We start from the raw sequence: 22,492 nt of genomic DNA, 5'->3' as shown, positions 1-22,492 counted from the left end.
ATTTGAAAAATGAATTAAAAAGAAATAATATATTAACCATTTGGAACAAATGAAATAATAAGATTATGAATGAAAATTAAATTAAAATGAAATAATATATTAACAACGGTAAATAAGAAAACAAATGATAGAATGAAGTCATGGATCAACCATCATGGATGAAGTCATAAGGGAGGAAAAGGAAAAAAACCATGAGGTCATGCATCCGCCATCAGAGAAGAGAAAAAATGTAAAAATTAAGAACATGGATCAGCACCCATGGAATATTTATATTAAAAAGGTAATGGATTAGCCAGCATAGAATATATGCATTAAAGATAAACTATTGAGAGAACCTGATTACACAATGTCTCCTCATGCGAAAATTTCAAGTTAAATGAGGTAATGTATTAGCAAGCATAGAATATACGCTTAAAGATAAACTATTGAAAGAACCTGATTACACAATGTCTCCCCATTCGAATAAACTATTGAAAGAACCTGATTACACAATGTCTCCCCATTCGAAAATTTTAAATGGAATCTATATTTCTAAGAATATTACATTGAAACAACACTTTTCTGTCAGAGTTGGTTGCGGGTTTCTTTCACTGTCCTCTCCACTTCCAAGTTCCACACCATTTCTCTCATTTTTCGTTCCTGCGGTGGGCCCCAGAAAAAGTGTTTCCCGTCGAACTTTACGCACATAATTGCTGTTTGCCGTCAGCACTCCGACAAAATTACCTCGAATTAATTTGAGTTCATACTTATTCCTGCAAATCAATGTAACATCAACGTAATGTCAACTGCTCAAACCAAAACATGGCGAATAAAATTCGCAGAAATGGCTCTATCTGGCCTCGAACGTAGCACTGATCCAGCCCTTGTTGGCTTGCATTCGCTCAGACCATTTCTCAGACATGATAAACACTTTTGACAGCTCGCCTGCAATGTATCTCATATCACGCCTTTTTCCGGGGTCTGCATCCACGCAGGAAGCAGCGATCCTCGCTACCCTCTCTGCGCAATCTACAGGAAATGAGTCTTTTAATCGAGGATCAATCCACGACCTCAGCCTCCCTGCAAAATTTTCGCCCCCTTCTGAAAAAACGATATTCAGAGTATCTATAAGGCTTATTCTCTTAAGCCTCTGCCCACTCTCTTTTGTCTGCACATACCTCACTGGCTCGTGGCCGGAAAGGAGCTCCAGCAGCACGACACCGAAGGAAAAGACGTCAGTTTTTTGCGAAAGGATGCCGCTCTCTATGTATTCCGGCGCCATATAACCCTGCGTGCCGGTTATCTTCATGCTGGATCCTCTACGCATTGGCCGGATACCCGAGTTCGAATCCCCTTGTGTGTCGAAAATGTCCTGGACCTCATATTCCCCGGCGAGATAAGAGGCGCCCAGATGGCATAATCGGGCTCTGTAGCCTGGCTCTGTTACCAGAATGCTGCTGGACTTTACGTAATTATGGACGTAATTCATATTGCTGTCGTGGTGCATATATTCCAACCCCTGAGCCACGTCCACGGCGATCTGCATCCGAGAAATCCAGGAGCCCAGAACCGTGTATCCCGGCACTTTGCTGCCCCGCAGGCAGTCCCCGAGCTTCGATCCCTGGACGTACTCGGAGATGAGATATACTTGGTCTCCCTCGCAGCAAGCTCCCAAGAGCTTGATTATACTGGCGTGGTGGGTATTGCAGATCTCTCTGAGCCGTGATCTGATATCCCCAGATTTTATCTTCTGGTCTCTTACCGTGAGGGCCACCGTCTCTCCCCTGAGAACGCACTTCCAAACGGACGAATTCCCCAGCCTTCCAGAGGTGAACTGTGTGGTGGCGTCTGCGAGTTCTTTGAATTTGTAGAGATTGGGATTGGCCGGGAGGGAACGCCTAAGACTGGCAAGCGAAGTAGCGGCGCTGCTAGAGGAGGCCTTTGAGTAGAGGCTGGACCCAAGGCTTCTGTCTGTGCTTCTACTAGGGTTTTTTCCAGTTATGTTCTCTGAAGAAGAACGAGTGGAATTTCTCTGTGATGATCTCAACGGTTTGGGCTCTTGGACCATGTGGAGTTTAAGCTTGCACATCCTTTCATCTCCCCTTCCTCCTCATCAAGAAATCCCTGTCCTCACAACTTTTTAAAGCGAGAGGTGTTTGGAACGCATAAAATCTGAGAATACTCTAGATAACCATAACAAAATGCCGTTTCTTATTAAATCACATTTTGTAAAATAATGAAATTGGTGGGACATGTCCAAAACCTATATATTAAATTGATTAATTAAAAAAAAATGTAATAAGAACATGAGTTGTGGTTTTTCTGGGCGTGTGGAATTAGTAAGCTATGATATTGGTCAATGGTATTGTAACAAGTCTTTACACATTAAGAATCCCCATAGTAAATTGGGGGTGAATCTTCTTAGCTAGAAATCTTGTTACATGTTTATCCACATATTATGTCGCAAAATCGATGGAAGCCAAGGCACTCATTGTCATAATTGAGCTAGTAGTGGTAGAGTTTCTTCATGAAGAGATCTTCACCAGTTTTGGAATACCTTGAGAGATAGTTATCGATGGAGGAGCTTAATTCACTTCAGGGCTTATTGAAGATAAAATGTACATACAAGGACAAGCACAGGGTCTTGATACTATATGATCTTTAAGCCAAGTGATAAATGGAAGGGAAAAATGAAATTCTTGAGGCTAATTTCACTAAGAATGGCATATTACACCTCAACGATTAGGATGGATAACTCCCTAAATCTCTATGGGCCTACATGACTACATCGATAACTACCATTGGTTACACTCCATAAGAATAAGTATAAGGGAAGATAGTATTTTTCCTTCTAAGACAGAGATCCAAACACTTAAGACAGCATTACAACTTCGAATGGACTTGCTCAAAGGTTAGAAGCAAAGAGTACTCAAGGTTAATGAGTTGGATGAGCTTCGTCAAGTTGCCTTACACTAGACATCAATGATACAACAACAGAGAGCTCAATGGCATGATGATTTTGTCACCAAGGAGAAACTTAAAGCTAGAGACTAGGCTTTGTTATTTGATTCCATGTTTAAGGATTTCAGAGGAAGCTTTGTGTTTGACGGCTCAAACCTTATGAGATAGACATTGTGTATGATAATGGAGCCATCAAATTGCATACCATTGATGAAGAGAGAACACCCCTATTGGTAATCAGACACATGGTTCAGTTATACCATAGACCCTTATCAAAGAAAGCCTTCTTATGGAAAATCATTTATGGATGGCTAGATAGGGTCTCGACGATTATCTGTAAGGGAGAGATCTTGTTGTAGCTGCTGCAACACCCTCCAAAATTTTGGCTTGCACTCAAATTTCGAAGCCTTCCTTGATATTTTCCTTGATTTTTGTAAACACTCAAGCTCATTTCATGAGTTTTCTTGAAGTTCTTTGGCCCCTTTTGCTTAGTGGATCAACTGTCGTCTTTGAGCATGTTTGGTTGTTATGTAATGCTTGCGAGCCTTTTCTGGTGGTTTTGAAGGTTGATCTTTGTGTGTATCAGTTGTCGTAACCATGTAACATTTGTCTCACTCACACACAAGGTCTTGAGTACTATCGCACAAGTGTCATCACGGTCATCCTAAAGTCTATCTTAAGTGTCACACTTTTTGCATCTTTTCATGAGACTGTCATGTAGAGGGAAATGTTTTTCTTGTGTGTTCCAATGAACTATGTTCATGTGTCATCAAAGTATGCTAAGTGTGTGAACTCATCTCTCTTCCAACACTCAGCCATTTTTGGAAATTCTTCCTGATCAGGCAACTTAGCTTCACCGGGCCCTGCTAAAGCTGCGCATTGCGTAGTCTCAACCCTCTTAGATGTGACCCTACTGCCTAGAACTGCACAGTGCACAGTCACTGTCCTCTAGGGTTGAATTTCTACACAATTCCAGAGTCCAACAGCCTCCCTTGACCTCCAGAATTGCGCAATTGTGCCTCCCAGTTTTCCTTGAACTGCGCACTTCGTAGCTTCAACCCTAAAGCTTTTCCCTTGCATGATGGAATTGCGCACTGTGCAAAGAGCCCAACATCCCTTTACCTCAAAAATTGGGCAGATGCTTCCTCTAGTGCCCTTCCCTCAGTCGGAGCTCACTGCTTTCAAAAACTACGTTGATCTGCCCTTCAGGCCTCTCTACTGCCTAGTCCCCCTTGCCTCCTGAAACTGCATTGTTTGTCCTCCCAGGGCCCCATCCCACAGTCTCCACTTCCTACTTGAACTTCGCAATATTTTCCCTCAGTGGCCACTGCACAAATTTTTAGTGGGCATTGTGCAAAATTTTCCCACAATGGCCATTATGCAAATTTTTCCCTCAATGGTCAATGCGCAAATTTTTCCCTCAATGGCCAATGCGCAAATTTTTCCCTCAATAAGGACTGCACAAAAATTTCCCTCAATCTGTCCTGAGCTACGCACTGTGCAGTCTCAGTGATCAAGGTCTCCCCTTGTCTGTTGGAACTGCCCAATGTGCATCAATAAGCCCTTTCTCCCAGCTTGTGACTTGTTCCAAGCTCAGCTCATGGATAATAATGCATCATATTAGACTAGGGGGTTTTTGGATTGATGCTATCTCGTCATGAGTGAATTGCATATCAAGTCATGGCGAGATGATGAAGAAGGAAAAGGATGAGGGAAGCATGCCTAAAGACTCTCTTGTAGCTAAGCTCACACATGGAAATGTCAAGGGGAAGCAAAGGGACACAAGTTTGCAACTACCATCCAAGACTTAAGATCATTGAAGACTTTGCATTACCAAGCCATGCGGAGGAGAAGAGAAAGCATATCCAAGAAGACATCTAGCACTCAACAACAACAGTGACCTGACATTGCCACATCATGAAGCAGTCCATGTCAGTAGTGTCATGTCATGAGTAGTCATATGCCACATCATTATTGTGGACCATGTGTATTGTATCCAAATGTATTGTAAAGTGGAAGTCCAAAGGACACACATGAATATGAAGAGTCATGTAAGTTTAAAAGTCATAGGAAGTTGAATAGTCATGAGGGTAGTCAAAGAGTCACAAGGGGGAAGCATCACCCCTTGGTTATATATACCCCCTCATTGTATGAGCAAAGGACTTTTCACCTTGGCTCCTCCTGCAAGGCATTAGAGAGATCAACTAGCTCTTTGAGGAGCAAGGAGTGGCTCCAATGTCCCACTACTGGGGCTAGTGATGTACATTGTAAACATGTGTCTTGGAACTTTTTCTTAATAACATAAGCCTTTTAAGGCCATCATGTTCTTCATGCATGGACTATGAAATTTTGTAAGACTATTCTATAGACGTTTGTATTTCATGTTTTCTTTCACATGTGCTAAGATAGTTTAACTATTTCGGTTACTTTAGTGCTTATCAAATGCGTTGTAATGGTTTTTATTGTTGTCCCATCCTTGTGGACTATTCCGCGGGATACTAGATAGCTCTTTCCTTGTTTGTTGGTTGTAATGACCATCACACCCTTTCTGGACTATTCCGTTGGATGTTAGATGGATCCTTTTGGTTCATGTGTGTCTCTTCCTGGGTGGTACTATTACATCTCACTTAGAGGCTCACTTTTCTCTTACCATTGTAGTAGAAGAACCTTGACACAGTTGTAATTGCACAATCACCAGGCACACCTCCGTTGCTTTCCGAAGACACCATTGCATCACTCTCCTATGCTGACAGCTAGAGCCAAGGAAAATATTTAAGGATTTGGCAATTGATCCTTTATACCGGATGGGACTCCTTCACTAAACGATGTGAGGCTTGATTGGGACTTAATATTGGGGAGATCCCCTTGGTTGACGTATTTGCAACACCGTCAAAAATTCCTTATTGGGTGAACCATTATCACATCTTATTCTTTCGATAAAAATTATAATAAATTATCCTTTTCTCAATGAGACTCGGGGACTAATCTTGTTTTCATAACGTGTAGTAGAGGGAGCCACCATTCCTACTACTATGTAGCTATAACTCCATTGTTGCAAATATGTTGCTACAAATCCATTGTTACAACTTGAGTGCTGCAATACAATTGCCACAACTCAAAGTGCTACAATTATATTGATGCAACTCCATTTCCACAACTCTATTTCTACAGATCCACTATTGCAATTTAATTATGCAACTCAGAAATAACAACTTTGCTACCACAATTTCACTAATCAATTTGGGTTGAAATAACACCTACTATGACACCATGATTGGGCCAAGTTGCAACTCTAGCTTAATGAACCTAGTGCTACAACTTTGGAGTGTTGCAACTTTGAATGTCTTGCAAATCACACCAAAAGGAACTCTAGCTATTTTTTTGGGTCCAACACCATAGCATGATTAAGGCATGGGACATAATGAATTTCCCAACAACTTGGAAAGAAGTGACCACTCATGGTATGTTAGAAGTTATATTTATTGGACGTGTATAGAATGGAACTAATTTGGCATAAATCACTTAACCAATTATTTGACTGCATGCATCAATTACCTCCTCCATTGACTTATTACATAATCCCACTATCAAATAATCATTCCCTTGACATAATTGGAAACTACAACTGCCAGCCCCCTTCAAATTACGCATTTCAAATTACAACCATAGAATGAACTACACTCTTGGAAAAAAGAGAAAATGGGAGGCTCAGTGAATCAAAGAGAGCTCACAATAATGTTATTATTACAGGTATATGACCACAACTGTACTATTTTTCAGAATTTAGGATGTATTGAGTATGTCCATAGGCTACAAGCATACAATGATGATGTGGTGTTGAAGTTCATCTTGAATTTTAAAGAGAGCAAGTCACTAGTTGGAAGAATAGTAGTGCATGGGAAGAAGACATCATGGAAGAGATTACAGTACTGCCTCAAGCCAAGGAGAAATGTTACTATAGGAGAAGGCCAAAATCAAAAATCACGCAGCAATTCATTGAGCCTAGTGAGGGTTTGGTAAATAAATGAACTAGATTTGACCATAGATATTTGCCAGACCCCTAGGGAGGTGTAGCCATTGTATTGTAGAGGTATTTTACATGAAAATGTTGCCATGGGATATTCTAATTATAACATTTAAGGTTGCTAGACTACCTGAGGCATGGCAGGCTGGTTAACATGCCATTCTTCCCTTGGAAGAAACTTCAAACCATGAACACTCTTGTTTAAAGGTATAATTGCTCCATGGATTCCATCGCACATCATGGCCTCATAAAGTAACTGGTCGAGAATGCATTAGACATGGTAGGCCACGTCTTGGACGGGATAACAAGGGTACCAATTAAAGAAGTAGTTATTGCAACTCCACCTCAAGCTATAATTGTTACAACTCAACCTATAGAGAGACCTATTGCAACTCCAGAGGTTTCAACTATTTCAACTCTAAAGGCTAATACTGCTACAACTTTGGAGGTCTTTGGAGGTTGAAAGTGCTAAGACTCTTGAAGTTGATGAATACCCTATTTTCACTCTCATAGAAGAAGACGTCAATATTGTGGTGGAAAATGACCCTGTTGCAAATTCGTAACAAGAGAAGCTAGACTTGACAGTGACATGGGGATCCTTTGAAGAAAGGATCCAACAAAGAGGTTGAGGCAGATGAAAAAGAGTCTTACAATCGTGGAAATGCCTAGAAGGAAGAGAACAAGATACATTAGAGAGCTGAACCCAGTTGCTATGACTTAGGAGGAGTAAGAAGAAACCCTTATTATCACATAATAACTAGCGTGCGTATAAAAAGAATATATTACACCAAAAGAAGAAGAAACCCCTATTGTCACACAAGAACAAACAAAGGTGATGGAGGAAGAACAAGGCTATAAGGAACCAAAGTTGGAGATGGAAGTTGAAACCTTTGCTATAACATAATAACCAAGAGGGGAAAACCAAGTTGAAGACCTTGTTGCAACACAAGAAATATCAAGGGGAGAAATAAAAGGAGGTATTGCTACAACTCTTAAAATTTATATGGAACAATAGGGAGTATAATAGGAGACTATGACATCCAACATGGTATTAGAAGAACAAGAAGTTGTTGTGTTACAAAAACTAAGGAAGACCTTCAAAATCAAGAAGTAGAATAAAATAATAGGTATAATTTCTCTTATTCCTTTGTATACCTCTCTTTATAGAAGGAATAGAATGCTTGAAAGTAAAAAGATAAAAAATCGTATGATAATCAAATTATTGAAGAGTGGATTGAAAAAAAATAGGCCCTTTAAAAATTTAGAATTCCTTGCTCATGCAACAAGTTTCCTCACCGCTAAGGAATTAGGGGAACCTATTCCAAAGGAAAGGGAAAGAGCAGAGGCAAAACCACATCAGAAAGAAACCCTAAGAAAGGTTTCCCAAATAGAGCATAAAGGACTTGAGATGATAGAACTTATCTTTTAGAAAAATCTTGTCAAGTTGAAGGATAAAAAATTTCACATGAACCTCCCATACCACTGGGAGAGAGAAAAAAAAGTTAGGTTGAATGGAATATTAGCTACATAAGAGGAAAAATTAATTCCCATTAGGGAACATCAACAAATTATCATGAACTTAGAGAAAAATGGGATGAATACTCAGAAATCCATAGAACCATATGGGATCAATCTGGTTCTATGGAAGGGAACGAATGAAAAATATCAAAATACTATAAAACTTTATAAATAGGTGGATAAACTAACTATAAGTTGATATATCCAACTTGGATTATTATTGTAGGCTACACTTAGCTACAAATCCCCTTAGTGGATGCTACAGTTATTGTTGGTTCCTACGACTCATCATTCCAACAAAAAGTTGTAATTCTAAAGTGTTGTGACTCTGAGCTACTAACACTCATGTTGCAATTCCAAGATATTGACATTGACATTGTATCTTTTAGGTGTTGAAATTAATGCTACAAATCCTTTTCACTACAAATCATAACAACATCATCACTAAACGTCGCTCTAAAATTCATTATTACAACATTTAGTCCATTAACCACTTGGGAAGGTTATTACAACTCTAGACAACTAGTACAACATGTCATCTCAATCACACCTATATTTCCAAAATATAACCAAAATAAGTCAACTAACCAATATCCCAATGCAATAATGTGAAAATGGAAATTGATTTCTCCACAAGGAAAGTGTGAGTCACATAGCTAATTGAGTCATCATTTGCCCAATTTTCTATCTTTTGAAGAACCTTTTGTAACCAGATGTAATAGTTAGGATCTCATAATGTAACGCCCCTCCCACATTTACCTACTTTGAAAAGATCTCCATGGTAAACATGAGCTGAGTCCTACTATGCCATGACCTAACCTCCATGTTCCAGTGATGGAAGTGGGGCATACAAGTTGACAACTTATTGGCATCCCTCAAAGACTATAGACTACTTAGGAGCCTGAAAACCACCCCAGGTGATCAATCCCTGAGTTGGAACTCTTTTCAATAACTTAACACCCCAACCACACCCTTGAAACACTGTGCATGCAGTTTTGAGGCTCCAACCTCATCAATAAAATTTTATGCATGCGGTTATGACCAAAAATCCCCTGTTCTGTGCATGCAATCATGAGATCTATGCGAATTTTTTAGGAAAGTCTCTAGAACACTACCCAAAATTTCTTGTAGGTTTATAGAAACATAAATAGCATGATTTCAAGGCTAACCATTCAAAACTTGAACAAGATCTTGACCAGAACATGCCTAGTACATGATAGACATTTTGTCAAACACATGATAAGCATAGAAGTTACAGGTCATGAATGCATATCTTATCATAAAATTTTGAACCTCATCTGAGAATCATCGAGAAGGCTCAATTCCCTCTCAAGATAGCTACAACAACTCTTTTTAGCCCATGCATTAATCAACCATTCAATAAACTATCAAATCATGAACAAGAGCTATAGCTAGAGCACATCATATAACTAAGTATATAACCAGAATAGAAACCATGAAAAATCAACCATAAAATCCTCATAATAACAAGTACATGTGTGTTGGCTTGTTGGGGCCTGAACCAGGTTCAAAGTTAATTATCCAAACAAATCCCTGTACTACTGGCCCTTTCGGCAACAGTCCATGGAGCGCGGATTGAGGTCTCACCTGAAGTAGTATGGGGGGGTGCTGGAACCAGGTTTCCGCACCCTTGAGATGTATGAGAGTTTGATTTGGTTCAACTAAGAGTCTCTTCACGCAGTTTACTTCGTGCACTTCCCTAGCCTTCATTCCCTGATATATTTGCCTTCACGCAGCCCTAACCAGGTGCTGTGGGGCTTTCTGGTGCTGGAACAACAATCGGTACTATTTCCCTAAGTCGTACCCGAGATCTTACTTATCTTCCTATAACATTTAGTTATCTTCGCGTAAACAGATGCCTTATATTACATTTACTTATTCAACCCATTCATATGAGTGTGTGCAGTGAATAAATAGTAAACTTGTAATTCATACCCAATAATACATAAAACAGGAAAAGATACACAGAAATATGGTAAAACTTCTCTTTTATAAATCCTTCCCACGGTTACAAACTCGACCTGCCCTGTGCACTCAGCTGCACGGGTCCGTGCACTCAACTGCGGACTACTAGGCCTCTGTGCACCTCAACTATAGAGCCTTCCCCTACGCTACGACCTAAAGACACAACTCTACACTTCAACTCAATACTTCATCGATTTCCTAGATTCATTCATGCTTAGCTTAGATTCCATTCCTTCTACACTTAGAGCCTCGTTCTATTTATACAATTCCATAGTCCGCGAACCATGGGTAGATCTTTCAAACCGACATTACATTACAAAAACAAGGGCGGACAACCCTATGACTCTATTACGACTTTGCGCTTCGCGCCCACAAATCGCGGAGTCTTTACAATGGACTTAGTCAAAACTTGGGCTTTAAGCCCCAAAACATGCCTTGGGGGGGATTCCACACCCAACAGGCCCCCAACACAAACATTGTGACTCACCCTCGAGTCACTCTGTCGGTGTGGATATCTTCACGCGAAGACCCTCCAACTCTGTTCGAACAACTGTAAGGTCGGCAACTCACTGAGCGACTACCTGCTAAATCTCCTGTACACGTTGTTTCGAGAATGTGGTGTTGAAAATGCTTCCTTGGATCTTTTCCTGCATCCCCTGCATCTGTGTGAGCTTGCCTTCAATTGTTGTTGTGATGATGAAGGCCTCATCAATCCAAGGCTGAACGCGTGCCTTCAAAACGGCTTCTCTGTGACGCGTTGCGTCTACTTGTTCTTTAAGTGCTTTTGCCTGTTGCATTCGCGCGAGCCTTTGAGTGAGGGCCACTGTCTGCGTGGCCCCTTTGATGTTGTCATACTACTTTTGGAGCTCACGTGCCTCTATCTCTAAGCGCTGGATGTCAGGGTCCTCCTGCAGATTGGTGAGGACCTCGAATGACTCTTCCAACATTCTAGTTCAATCCATTACCGCACTGCTGATCTCCACCATCCCCTATGTAATAGCGTTGGTGTGTTGTTCTCTTACTTCTAGAAGAGTGGACAGCTGCGCTTTCAACCGCAACTCTTCAAATGGAAATGTTGTAGGTATGTGGACCACTTCTGATGGTGATCATTCTGAAATTTCCCTTGGGTCCGTATTAATTGCAGGGGTCGGTGGTCTGTGTCAATGACAGTTTCCTTCCCCAAAATGTAATGCTTCCATTGTCAGCAGGCCTGCACAATGGAATACATCTCTTTTTCATAAGTGGGATACTTTCGCACTGTGTCTGAAAGTGTCTCACTGTGATATGCCACTCGATGCCCATGTTGAGTAAGGACTGCCCCAATAGCATAGTCAGAGGCATCTATCTCGACCTCAAATGGTTTTTGCAAGTCTAGTAATGTGAGAACTGGTACCGAGTAGAGGCACTCTTTCAACTCTTTGAATGCCTTCTATTGAGATTCAGACCAAAAGAATTTTTCTTTCGCTCCTCGGTGACTTGACTCAAGGGCCAAGTGATATGAGAAAATCCCAACATGAACCTGTTGTAGAAGTTGGCAAGACCTAGAAATTTGTGGAGCTCTGTCAGAGTGGTTGGAGATGGCCAATCTCGAATGACTTGGATTTTGGCTGGATCCACATGCACCCCCATTCATTAATAATGTATCCTAGATATTGAACCTGGGTCATGCCAAAAGTGCATTTCTCGAAATTGGCACATAACTTGTGTTGCCGCAGTGTTTGAAGAACCTGTCAGATGTGGTGGAGGTGATCTTCCCAACTCTGGTTGAAGATCAAGATGCCATACAAGTATAACACTGCAAATGAGTTGGTGAATGGCTGCAAGATGTCATCCATTAGCCTCATGAAGGTTGCAAGAGAATTTTTTAATTCGAAAGGCATGACCAACCATTCGAAAAGGCCCTCTTGGCTTTGAAGAAAGTCTTTCACACATCAGAGGGTTCGATTGGTACCTGGTGATATCCTGACTTCAAATCGATCTTGCTGAAATATTTTCCCCCCTTCAGTTGGTCTAGGAGATCATCAATCCGTGGGATTAGGTACCTATTACGGACAATGATCTTGTTTAGCGCCCGATAGTCAATACAGAGTCTCCAAGTCCCATCCTTCTTTTGTACCAACACGATCGGCCTCCCACAAGGTGATGAACTCGGATGGATGTGACCTTTTTGCAACAGCTCCTGAATCTACCTCTTGATTTCATCATTCTCTAGCACAGAGCGCCAATAGATTGGTCCATTGGATAGTGGCGCACCTGGGGTCAGATCGATGGAGTGCTTGACCTGACAGTGCAGAGGAACCCCTGCGGGGGAGGTGAATATGTCCTCGTACTCCTCCAAAAACTTGTCCATCTGTAGTTGTCGTGTGGAGGGGCCTTGTTTGGAGGTCATTGCCACCATATTCTTCTTTCCTTGAGGGCATATCATAAGGAAAACAAATTTCCCAGTTTTGGAAATGAGCTTGCTGCATTGTTTTGCAGTAACCAAAAAGATGATGGTAGGTGGTGTTGTAGCTTATATTGTGTTTAAACTTATTTATCACTTTATTCACAATGTGTGGTTTTAAAATCATTGCAGGGGTTCAACCTTAATGAATCTCTTTTATTTTCTTTACATCCACAGAGTCTAAGGGAAATGAAGTATTTTGTTTATTATACATTGAAATCCCAAAAGAAATAATTGTAAAAGAATCGGCCCCGAAGTAGCCAAAGTTACTATACAAACAAATCAAGTCATTATATAAACGGTCATATGGAGCTAGACCCATATATAAGTTCATATCGAAATGAGAAAGAAATAAAGGAATACATCGGATTTATAAAGGAAACAAGTGTTAAAGTGTTAACACTGCACCTAGAATACTATAAATTATGTTTTATAAAGTTCGGCGGGTCCACAGTTATATATATGTATATGGATCCGCTGATTGTGATTCGTGATGGTGGACCCGAAACATATATATGTTATGTTTTATAAGCCTCGGTGGGTCCGCGATATTGCATAACTCTTAATATATATATATATATATATATATATATATATATATATATATATATATGTGGCTATGCCGATTGCGATTTGCGATTGGGTTCCGAACCCGATATTATATATACCATATTTTATACTTCCGACGGGTCCGCGGAGCAATGGGTGTTAGTTCAATCGCCGATTTCGATTTGCGATAAAGTTTCTGGATCTAATAGATTTATTAGATCGGGTTAATTCATTTTCAGTTCCGCTTTACGTGTTTTACGTCGATTTTGTGTGTAAAAGAAAAAATTAGTGTTAAAGCTGAATCCGAAGAAAAGGCGGATTTAAAGTTATAAGGCAGGTTTTTAGGTAGAGTAAAAACGGTAAATGGTTTTATATGGAACTCACCCAATCCCACTTATCATTCAACACGTAGCAGCCAGGTGGAGAGAGGAAACCACCCATTTCGGGTGGGTATTCTCTGGGCTTATGTCCCACCCAAAACCTTTATAGACTGTCTAATCTGAAAAGCGCAAATCTACGGTGGGGATCTATCGCGGGAAAGACATGCCTCGATAGTTGTGCTGACCATATTAAAAGCAGAAAAAGCATATTTTATGATATATTTTCATTATGAAAGGTATATAATAGGAAAGCGCAGATATAAAGGATTTATGCATAAGTCCAACACTTCCATACTTATGTGGCCTAAGGGTGCTTAAAGTTAAGTTTTAAAGTGATATATCGAGCCGATTACGATTTGCGATGGAAGTCAACAGAGCACTAAACAGGCGGATTTGACAGGTTTATAAATCAAGATTAACTCTTTTTGAGTTCCATATTAATCAAAGTGCGCGTTAATTTTGTTGTGTAAAGTGGAAAATCAGGGTTAGAGCCGAAGTTGAAGAGAAAGACAATCCAGTATGTTTCTTTGCATTTTGGTCAATCAGAATGCCCATGTAAGCCCAGGATTATACAAACTAAACGCGTTTCATTACAGCTAAAACGAAGTAAGCATCATTAGGGCATTTATAGAGGAATTCGACAATAGATCAACAAAGCAAGCCAACAATTATCATCCCCTTCTGAATCTAGTTATGTTCTTGTTATTTCATGTTCTTTCAGGTGTCTTTTACCCTCTGTAAAATTCTGTAATAGCTTTTACTTCATATAGTTAGAAAAGCAGTTAGATAGTTTGGGCAGTTTCATAAATCAACAACTATTCCACAATGTATAAAAAGAGGAAATTTACTAAGAAAGGGTTGGGAATTTTGGAGAACCCGGAGACTAGGCCACTGTATTCCTGATATCATCGTTGATTAATGAAAGAATCAGAAGTTTCCATGAGTTGTTGGGTATGATTTTGTAATCTTCTCTGTTATGTGTCATGTTATGTTTTCTTCTTTCAAGTATAGTAATGAAGCTGTAGGTCTTTATTTGATTATGTAGATAAAGTTAAAATCTCTTAAAAGAGCACTCCTATACTTGAAGTTCCCACCTTCTTTTCTAAGTTATAGATAATAGTTTCTATGAAATATCAGCATATTATCTTTAACTTTTCCCAGAGTCACAAATGGTAGTTTCTGTGTTAAGCAACATATTGTCTATGATTCAGTTCTCATATCCATAATTCTTCTAAGTGATGGATAGTAGTTTCTATGAAAGATCAACGTACTATCTTTAACTTTTCCTTCAATATTTCTTCATTCATCATTTATATCTAGCAACAAATGGCGTTTTGATATTTCCTTGTCACCTAAGTATTGAGAATAAAAAAACCAAGTTTCTAGGTCCTTCATTTAAAGACACAACATATATCTAAGTGACAAATAAGTGACAGTAAATAATATTTATTAATGTCTTAAGCACAATTTCCCTACAACTAGGAAATTGGTTTCTTAAGGAACAACATTAATTGGCGCCATTGCCGGGGAGAGAAGACAAGAAGATTTTTCCCTGGGTTTCAATATTTTCCTTCGGTTGTTCAGTGAGGAGAAAATACTTGGCTATTTTGAATAAAAAAAATAAAATGTGACTCCATTGTAACAAAGACCACAGACTGCAAAGCAATAGAATAAGAACACTTTTTCATGAATTCATTAAGTTTGAAGCCGATTCTTGAAAGTGACAAGTTTCAGCAGTTGGTTGTTCATTCACCTATGATTTTCACTTACCACATTGTTTGGTGACTCCAATGTACTTTGAAGTTTTATTTTCTGGGTTTTAATGGCTCTCCCTGCATTTTTAGCCCATAAATTTGATCCATTTTATTTTACTGGGATCACTCGCTATCCTCATGATATGCCTGCATATTATGTCCGAGATGAGTATCTTCCAAAATTCAGTAGATAGGAATATGAAGATCTAGCTCAGCAACTCTAGGAGTTTCATGAATGCATGGAGCAGCAGGGCATCATTCATGAAGATGTTAAGATGAAGTTGTTTATGTTTTCTTTGGACCTAGAAGCTAGGGTTTGGTTCAAGTCTCTGCCTCGTTTAAGCATTTCATCTTTGAAAGGTTTCCATTTAGCGTTCAATTCTTCTTGTAGAGTTTATTATCCACACAAGTTTCTTTTTGAAAATTGTTGTGAATATTATGATTTTAAAGAAACTTTAAAAGCTCAAGATAATCCTGTTGAGGAAACTGATGATCTTTTTGATAATATATCAAGAATTCAGAGAGATTATAGCCAGATTAACTATGAGCAAGTCTCTGAAAGCGAGGAACTATCATGTTCTCAAAATGATGTGGAGAAGTTTATAAAGAATTCTTCTTCAATAATCTCCCAAGTAGAGAATTGGTTGACTTTGTTCCAAGTAGATTGAGCATCATTTTCTCAAAATGATGTGGAAAATTTTATAAAACATTTCTCTCCAATGATCTCCCAAGCAGATAATTGGTTGACTTTGTTCCAAACAAATCAAGAGAGTATTCGGATAGAGGAAAGTTCAAACATGCATCAAGAATCTATGCTCAACAGTCGAGAAGAGGAAGAAATAATTAAGTTGCAAATAAATCCCCAACGTTCCTATTTTGTTAAATTTGATGATCCTCCTATCTATAATGAAAATGGTTTAAATGGGGAACAGGATGAAGCTCTTCAAGTTCATCAGTTGGTGTAGAATCTATAGGAAGAAACCAGCAAGTGGAATATGTTGGACATAAATATATTGAGCCATCTAACATAGCAAAAGAGGCTATTTCATGTAAAAAGGAAGCTGATAAAGAGGTTGTATGCCATTGCATTGAAGAACACAATGATGCCCATGGATTAGAGGTAAACAATCTATTTGAAGTTGATCATATGTCATATAGTAATGTGACAAAATTTCTTTTTCTTCCTGAGGTTAGAATTACAAATTATTTTCAATCAAAGCCTAGAGATGAAAAGTGGAGATATGAAAGTGACATAGATCATTTTCTTAAAAATGTTTCTGATTGTTCTGTTGAACATATTATCCCAACAGAAGGTTTAATTGAGCAGGAACCTTCATACATAGAGAATTTCTTTTTTGAAGCTGACCAAGAACAAATTTTTTCTTATACTTTTGAAGATCCTGTGGCAGATTACATGGAAAAATTTATCAGCAGTCTACACATATCATTTTGTGGATATTCTTCTAATTTTTGTTGTGAGCTGCCTTTATGCATAGTTTATTTTTCATTCAGGATGAATTGTATTTTAAAAATTCACTGGCAGAATGGTTCAAGATTATGCACTCAAATGCTAACCTGGTATCATTGGAAGATTGACTTCACCTGATTGAGGTCAGTCATGTACATATGTAGGGACTTGTACATAAATAAGCTCAGGTGTTGAGCATTTGGTTTCCAGTTGCAATTCTTTAGTTTAATCATTAGTTGATGAATAAGGGTGACTTTCCCAGTTGGAAACTAGTTTGCAGAGGTGTCAGAATTCAAGACTGTCAGGTTTCAGTTGTTAGATTTTAGGGATTTCACGGTTTTGGACTCCATGCCCAACTAAGGCTACTGATCTATGATTCCCAATGTTTTGCTATCAAAATGCAAGCATCTTATCACTGCAAATATCATTGTGGAATCACAGTACAAAATTTTCACACAGTTAAGATTGGAGAAGCAATATATGACTCCATGCCCAATGGATAAGGCACTAATCTACGGTTCTTAGTGCTTTTGTGGAAAAAGCACTATCCCTAGTTGGAGCCAGATGTTGTAGCTTATATTGTGTTTAAGCTTATTTATCACTTTATTCACAATGTGTGGTTTTAAAATCATTGCAGGGGTTCAACCTTAATGAAGCTCTTTTATTTTCTTTACATCCGCAGAGTCTAAGGGAAATGAAGTATTTTGTTTATTATACATTGAAATCGCAAAAGAAAGAATTGTAAAAGAATCGGCCCCGGAGTAGCCAAAGTTACTATACAAACAAATCAAGTCATTATATAAACAGTTATATGGAGCTAGACCCATATATAAGTGCGTATTGAAACGAGAAAGGAATAAAGGAATACATCAGATTTACAAAGGAAACAAGTGTTAAAGTGTTAACCCTAGACCCGAAATACTATAAGTTATGTTTTATAAAGTTCGGCGAGTTCGCAGTTATATATATGTATATGGATCTGCCTGTCATGCGGAAAGAGTCAATTTTGCGGACAAAACCGACCTCCCTAGAAGCTAAGGCTTTCTAGTGACAAACAAGACAATCAAGCACTATCTTTCCCTAAATATGCATTTAAAATAAAAGCAACCAGGTGTTCAATTCTTACCTTTAGTCCAACGCTGTTTGTAGCAGCCAAGCCTCTTCGATCCAGATGAGCTCCTTCTCCTTGAAGCCTGCATTCACTAACAAGCAAACGATTACATAGCACCTGAATAACTCATATAATAAAACATATTCATCATAAAGACCAAGGAGTTTATGAAACAAATTATATATAACAACTTGTTGAGAAAAATGAACTTAATTGTATTAATTGGAAACAAAAGAAACCTTACAACCAGTGCCTTGGTGTTGTGCAGGTCCCTCCCAGGGTCTAGCAAGAGTTCTCCTCTACTTTGATCAACTCACCCACTTCCAAATGAAGCTAAGAAAGGATTGGAATCTCTCCTCTCAAGCTCTATAAGGGAGTCCTAATTTCAGCAGCATCTACCCTTAGGAATGTTCAGCTTTCAACCTCCCCTCCCTCTGGCCCAATGCCTATATTTATAATGCTTTGGAGGAAGTTAATCAAGTCCACCATCAATGGGATAAGCTCCTCTTTCAAAGGGGTAGCTCCCCTCTTCATGGGATAAGTTCCTCTTTCATTGGGATGCATGAACCATCTGGAGGCGCTCAATCCACGTCAAACCATCTTCTAGAATGCTCTAGAATCGACCACAAGTAAGTTTTTTGAAGTAAAACTTGCGCCTTTTGACCTTTACAGGAGTACGCACCCACCCCTTTACAGACAGAGCGTACAAGTACGCAGGTATTATGAACTTGAGGTGCGTACACGCAGGTAAGGGTAAGAGAAACTGCGTAACCAGAGTTATATTGACTTTTAAAGACTTTCTCTCTTTTTTGGAGTTTGACATGAGGAGCAGAGGTATAAGACTTGCCAAGGAGGACAATATGGTTATTGATGGAGCCATACTGACTGCAAATAGTCATGGTGAAAATTTTTAGTGTAACACCGCCGATTGTGATTCGTGATGGCAGACCTGAAACATATATATGTTATGTTTTATAAGCCTCGGCCGGTCCGTGATATCGCATAACTCTTAAGATATGTGTGTGTGTGTGTGTGTGTGTGTGGCTATGTCGATTGGGATATCGGTGGGATGGACCCGAAATGATATATAATGTGTTTAATAACTCCGGTGGGTCTGTAAAGCGCCTTATGTATATGTTCACAACGTCGATTACGATTTGCGATTGGGTTCTGGACCCAATATTATATATACCATATTTTATACTTCCGGCGGGTCCGTGGAGCAATGGGTGTTAGTTCAATCGCCAATTTCAATTTACGATAAAGTTTCTGGATCTAATAGATTTATTAGATTGGGTTAATTCCTTTTTAGTTCTGCTTTATGTGTTTTGCGTTGATTTTTCTATGTAAACGAAAAATTAGTGTTAAAGCCGAATCCAAAGAAAAGGCGGATTTAAAGTTATAAGGCAGGTTTTTGGGCGGAGTAAAAATGGTAAATGGTTTTATTTGGAACTCACCTGATCCCACTTATCATTCAACACATAGCAGCTGGGTGGAGAGAGGAAACCGCCCATTTCGAGTGGGTATTCTCCGGGCTTATGTCCCACCCGAAACCTTTACAGACCGTCTGATCTGAAAAGCGCAGATCTACGGTGGGGATCTATTGCGAGAAAGGCATGCCTTGATAGTTGTGCGGACCATATTAAAAGCAGAAAAAGCATGTTTTATGATATATTTTCATTATAAAAGGCATATAATAGAAAAGCACATATATAAATGATTTATGCATAAGTCCAACACTTCCATAGTTATGCAGCCTAAGGGTGCTTAAAGTTAAGTTTTACAGTGATATATCGCGTCGATTGCGATTTGTGATGGAAGTCAATGGAGCACTGAACGGGCAGATTTGACAGGTTTATAAAGCAAGATTAACTCGTTTTGAGTTTCGTATTATTCAAAGTTTGCGTTAATTTCGCTGTGTAAAGTGGAAAATCAAGGTTAGAGCCGAAGTTGAAGAGAAAGACAATCCAATATGTTTCTTTGCATTTTGGCCAATCAGAATGCCCATGTAAGCCCATGATCATACAAACTAAACACATTCCATTACAACTAAAATGAATTAAGCATCATTAGGGCATTTACAGAGGAATTTGCAGCATATCAACAGAGCAAGCCAACAGTTATCATCCCATTTTGAATCCAGTTATGTTCTTGTTATTTCATGTTCTTTGAGGTTTCTTTTACCCTCCGTAAAATTCTGTAATATTTTTTACTTCATATAGTTAGAAAAGCAGTTAGATAGTTTGGGAAGTTTCAGAAATCAACAACTGTTCCACAATGTATAAAAAGAGGAAAATTTACTAAGAAAGGGTTGGGAATTTTAGAGAACCTGGAGACTAGGCCACTATATTCCTGATATCATCTTGATTAATGAAAGAATCAAAAGTTTCCATGAGTTGTTGGGTATGATTTTGTAATCTTCTCTATTATGTGCCATGTTATTTTTCTTCTTTCAAGTATAGTAATGAAGCTACGGGTCTTTATTTGATTATGTAGATAAAGTTAAAATTCCTTAAAAGAGCACTCCTATACTTGAAGTTCCCACCTTCTTTTCTAAGTTATAGATAATAGTTTATGTGAAAGATCAGCATATTATCTTTAACTTTTCCTAGAGTCACAGATGGTAGTTTCCGTGTTAAGCAACATATTGTCTATAATTCAGTTCTCATTTCCATAATTCTTCTAAGTGATGGATAATAGTTTCTGTGAAAGATCAGCATAATATCTTTAACTTTTCCTTCAAGATTTCTTCATTCATCATTTATATCTAGCAACAAATGGCAATCTGATATTTCCTTGTCACCTAAGTATTGAGAGTAAAAATACCAAGTTTCTAGGTCCTTCATTTAAAGACACAACATATATCTAAGTGAAAAATAAGTGACAGTAAATAATATTTATTAATGTCTTAAGCACAATTTCCCTACAGCTAGGAAATTGGTTTCTTAAGGAAGAACAGGCGGTGCTACCTCTGGTATCCTATACAACTTATTTCCCAAAGTAGAAATAACAACACAGGGCCTTGATTCATACATAGCATGTCGCTTCCACAAGAATGGTTGTCCTAATAATACATCACAAACATCAAGGGGAGAAACATCACACAATACCTCATCCATGAAGGGTTTGATGTTGTATGGAAGACGACACTGTTGTCTTACACGAATATCCCATCCTTTGTGAAGCCACACTATGGTGTACAATTGTGGATGTGTTGTGGTCGGTAAGCCCAGCCGCTTCACAACCTTTGCCGAAATGAGGTTCTTTTGGCTCCCGCTGTTGACAATGAATTGTAGCAGGGATCCCTTTACCCACATCTGGGAGTGGAAGAGATGCTCCTCCTCCTCTGGATCTTCGGGTTCCTCCCTCTAGATCTTCATGGTGGCAACAGTGGCGTTGGGCTTTGCATCGATAAATTGCTTCCCTTTGTCATTCCACTTGTTGGGTTTTGACTCAGAGTCGAAACATGCATCTGATTCTGAAACCCTTAGCTAGGCCACCAGTGACTGCTTGGCCCGACACTCACTTGTGTTGTGAGTGGAGCTCTTATGGAACTCACACCACTTTCCCGTGTCCTTTTTCGATTTGTGGCATTGTTCTTTTCTTGCAGCTTTGGCGGGTTGTCTTGGGCCACCTTGCCTTGGCTTTGTCCTTTGTTTTGTAGTTTGTGGGCACCTTTCCCTTGCTTTAGATTCGCAGATCCAAAGTCTCGCTTCTTCTGTTTAAAATTTTGCTCAATCTTGATAGCATATCGGTATGCTGTGCCGAACGAGGAGATGTTCAAAAATTATATTTCTTCCTGGATTACTTGTGCAAGCAACCATAGTATTTGAGTACCAAATGCTGCTCCAAATCCTTGATACCCAACTTTGTGTGAAGGGTATGGAAAATATTGGTAAACTCCGGCATGGCTTGGTCCCTTCCCTGCGACAGCGTGGTCCACTTTATGTATTGATCCTGATAGCTTCCGACAGGGTAGTACTGCTCCTTGATTTCAATCGGGAATGAATCCCAAGTGGGTGCGGCTAAAAACAGTGAGTTCATACTTTCATCCTTCTGCTCATAGTAGGTTTCCCACCAGTCCTTGACGTGGGGGGTGGCTTTGAGAAGAGCGAAAGTAATCTTTTCCTGACCGGAAAAATTATGAACAGAAAAATACCCTTCTAGCATATTTAACCATTTATCTACGGCGTCTGCATCCATTTGACCCTCAAATATGGGAATGTCAAAGTTAACTTGTACCTTAAAGGGTGTGGCACTTCTAGAGTAGCTGCTGGAAGTAGATGTGTCGCCCCTAGCTAGCCGCTAAAGGATCTGAG

The 22,492-nt window shown here is 39.2% G+C and overlaps 1 protein-coding gene across 1 annotated transcript; it reads right to left on the bottom strand.

Moving 5' to 3' along the window:
- Nucleotides 1–523: 523 nt before the first annotated feature.
- LOC149147877 (lysM domain receptor-like kinase 3) lies at nucleotides 524–2,047 on the bottom strand. The gene is made up of 2 exons (XM_089441991.1): nucleotides 846–2,047; nucleotides 524–752 (listed from the first exon to the last, which is right to left on the bottom strand). Exons 1-2 carry the CDS (start codon nucleotides 2,045–2,047, stop codon nucleotides 524–526), a joined length of 1,431 nt encoding a protein of 476 aa, XP_089298117.1.
- Nucleotides 2,048–22,492: the final 20,445 nt, after the last annotated feature.

This window comes from Pinus tabuliformis, chromosome 9 (genome assembly GCF_031772625.1).
Source record: "Pinus tabuliformis cultivar Carrire ecotype Pingquan chromosome 9, CPIR1, whole genome shotgun sequence".
In the NCBI taxonomy this organism is placed as follows: domain Eukaryota; kingdom Viridiplantae; phylum Streptophyta; class Pinopsida; order Pinales; family Pinaceae; genus Pinus; species Pinus tabuliformis.
The sequence above is the reverse complement of the archived record's forward strand: the minus strand, read 5'-3'. Positions and strand labels throughout refer to the sequence as shown.

Excerpts from the sequence above, each read along its gene's own strand:
- LOC149147877 (XM_089441991.1), bottom strand. The coding sequence starts at position 2,047 with ATGGTCCAAGAGCCCAAACCGTTGAGATCATCACAGAGAAATTCCACT. Across the intron at positions 753-845 it reads AAGGGCTGGATCAGTGCTAC|GAATAAGTATGAACTCAAAT; the intron begins GTTCGAGGCCAG and ends ATTGATTTGCAG.